Genomic DNA, 3,325 nt, shown 5'->3' with positions numbered 1-3,325 from the left:
CTGGTCTTTTTCTCCAAGTTCTATCTATAAAAAATAAAAAAAAATGAAGCCATTTATTGATTTGTTTGTTTGTTAGTTTGTCTCAGTTTTTCCTGATGATGTCACCATTAAATATAGATTTTGTGCTAAAGTAGGAAAAAGGGCATAAACAAATGTATTTTAGGACTATTTGTAGTGAAACGTAAAATKATCATTTTCTTTATTTTACATGTTGCTAGTAAATGTTCTCACCATCTAGTTTGGGTATTTCAGGGTTTTTCTTAAAATATGTGAATGGAGAGAAGCATAGATGTAAAACAACAACATCTGTTTAAAACCTACATGAAGTTGTGTTGATGATGCGTGAGAAAGTGTTTTTCTYTTTTTCTGTAAAGAAGCGATTGTTGATACGAGGTAAAACATTACATTTAACTAATGTTCACCTGTTTCACGTCTGTTCCTGTCCCTTTAGATCCCTCTCAGAAAGCAATGTTTCGTGTTCTCAATACCAGTCCAGTCAAAGAAGGGGATGATGTCATCATGAAATGTGAGACGGATGGAAACCCACAACCCACAGACTTTGAATTTAAGGCAAATGTACGTTAACCCGAACAGCTGTGTGAAACAGCTGTATGATTTTTTTTTCCAACATATTTGTCACCTAAACTATGGTCAGCCATCTGGTCAGCCTTTTCATGTGATAATCCCTTTTTTTCCACATTTCTTTTGATACCCAGGAAACAGTCATTATTGGTCAGGAAGGTATTCTGACACTGAAATCTGTAACTCGCAAAAACTCCGGTCGTTATTCGTGCCACGTCACAGACTATGAAGCCCTGGATGCCGATCTGACAGACAGCCTCACCCTCACTGTCAACTGTGAGTGAGCCACCCACTTTCACACACAAACCCGTCCAGATTTAAGTTAATGCACGTTAAGAACAATTTACCTCCTGTTTGTGGACTTTCACCCTCACAATGAACCATTATTTTCAAAAGATTTTCATTTTATCCCCCCATAAATCATACAATTAAAAAAGGTACCATGGAATCAGCTTTAATGGAATATTTTCAGGGGGGCAAAATCCACTTTGATTTTTCACAGTTCATCTGTTACTTTAATACTTTCCCAGCCACACTGCCTAATTTGATCTTATCAYGCACATTAAGTGGTAAGAGCCTTGAACAAGACAGACTGGGCTTCAAAATAGGCTTAACTTCCGAGTAAATGTATTAGCTTTGCTCGTGAAAAAAAAAAAAACTAAATCTGTTTCAAATCTGTAGTGCCATTTTGAGAGTCCTTTTACATGAATGTTTAAAGAATGTGCAGAGTTTGGATCTGAAGTGGTGTCTTTTTACCTTTTCATAGAGACCCTCAGGTTTCCAGGTGTTTCCTGCCATATCTCTTACCTGCTCTCCATTTTCTGCTTGTCAGACATTGACCCCATGAGCGTGACCCCAAGTAAGCCTCAGGTTGTCATGCTTGGAGACAAGGTGGAGTGGCAGTGTAAGACCAAGGCATCAAAAGGATATGCAGTTCATTGGAAAAAGGTACATTTTATTTCATGTACTTTTGTACTTCTTATTTAAAAAAGTGCTGTTGGAATATCACATTATGCTCCCTTAATCTAATAAAGTTCATTGTGTCTATAATATCAATCTACTGTTTTCCTAATTACTACACACTTTTTTATGTCTATACAGATATACTGTACCTGACATGTTTCGACGTGTACTAGTAATTAGGAAAACATAGTAGATTATGCTCCCTTTTTTCTATATTTTTTCCATATGTTGTATCTCTTATAGGAAATAAAATGTCTGTATCATGCTTTTGTCAAAATACCACAAGGGTAAAGTACCACAGAACTCTTTCTACCCTGCTTTGAAAGTCACATTTCCCTGGGTGCRCTTCTGTAGAGATGTGCGTTGCACTTCGAGAACTCTCACAGGAAACCAAATTCGTAGTTTATTCCATTACTTAAATATCCTCAAGTGCATAAAAGGTTTTCATCTTTTATATTRCGATCTATTTCCAAGCTATTTTTGTTCACAATARTGTTGTATGGAGATTATAGCTAGCAATAATGCACAACATAAGGCTAAAGGTATGATGTGTTGACAGTGRGCTCGTGTGGTTTCAGCACATTCACGACACAGTTCTACCAACAACTAAGCATGGCACCGTATTCACATATAACTGACAAGATGTCAACAAGTTATTTTATTTTGTCTACATAAATTTAWATAACTTATGTTAAAATATTAAAACATCTAAAAGCAATTCTAGTATCTGGCTTTTAAGCAGAGATGTATAGTAACAAAGTATGTTTACTTTTACTTTTCTATAAGGAGATGTAATTTTACTAAGTATCTTTTTTTACTTTCTCTTTTATTTTGCTTAAATGACACCTCAAATTATGAACGGAGTTGTTTATGCATTTTAAAACTTATTTACCAAGTTATGTCAACTGGTYACACTAAACCAAGCTGAGTAAATGTAAAGCAATTTAATTAAGGTATTTTTAATTTTACCTTTTTTAATACTTTATTTACCTCTGCTGTTAAGTGTGCTGACGAAGTGAATATTGAGGATTTAGTAGTTGCAGGTATCCTGTAGCTTGACTGGCAACAGCCAGGTGTGCCCCACTGGTTTTGAGTGAGTGAGCATGTTTCGTTCAAAGCTGCAAGGAGACTCTGAAACTGACAGCAACAGCTTGGAGACAAAAAAGAGACTGATTGATTTTAACAATCTGTWCAACACCAGACAGCCTGCCTTTTCTCACTATTAGTCCCACTGTGCAGGAGTGTTGTTCCTTTCAATCACAGGCTTGTCTAGATGTCCTTGCAGTTTTTTTTTCTGTATGTCTCATCCGTCGGGGCACTGAGGGTAAACATGCTAACACTGACAGTGGAGAAGATTTTAATTGCATACCTCCATTTAAATGCCCATTTTTAAATAAATAAATAAAAGATGAATATTAGTGTGTAGCTGCTAAAGCTTTTTTTGTTTGTGGCATTTTTCCGTTTCGAGACAGTTATGACCCTGTTTTATTTTATTAGTTTCATTATAATATCACCTTGGTGCTTGTTGCTCTGCCTGGATGTAGGAAAAAGCAAAAGGCAGATTGTTAGTCTTTAATGACGTTTTACATTCAGTGGTAAATTGTGTTTTGCTGTAATATTTTTTTAGTTTATAATAAAATCATGTCATTTCATTTTTTTTCTTTTCTGTTTACACTGACAAACTTAACAGTGCAGTAATATTGAAGTACAGTGGTTTGCAAAAGTATTCATACCCCTTGAACTTTTCCATATTTTGTCACATTACAACCACAAACATAAA

At 35.4% G+C, this 3,325-nt stretch overlaps 1 protein-coding gene across 1 annotated transcript in view; it reads left to right on the top strand.

Moving 5' to 3' along the window:
• Positions 1–3,325, top strand: part of bcam (basal cell adhesion molecule (Lutheran blood group)) — a gene marked incomplete in the record, with an annotated part of 60,778 nt that overhangs the window by 45,178 nt on the left and 12,275 nt on the right. The window contains 3 exon segments of the mRNA XM_014017293.1: positions 452–576; positions 717–858; positions 1,415–1,530. Coding sequence (XP_013872747.1) covers positions 452–576; positions 717–858; positions 1,415–1,530 — 383 coding nt within the window.

The sequence above is a fragment of the Austrofundulus limnaeus genome, unplaced genomic scaffold (assembly GCF_001266775.1).
Source record: "Austrofundulus limnaeus strain Quisiro unplaced genomic scaffold, Austrofundulus_limnaeus-1.0 Scaffold165, whole genome shotgun sequence".
Classification (NCBI taxonomy): domain Eukaryota; kingdom Metazoa; phylum Chordata; class Actinopteri; order Cyprinodontiformes; family Rivulidae; genus Austrofundulus; species Austrofundulus limnaeus.
Note: the sequence above shows the minus strand (reverse complement) of the source record. Positions and strands in the feature narration are given on the sequence as shown.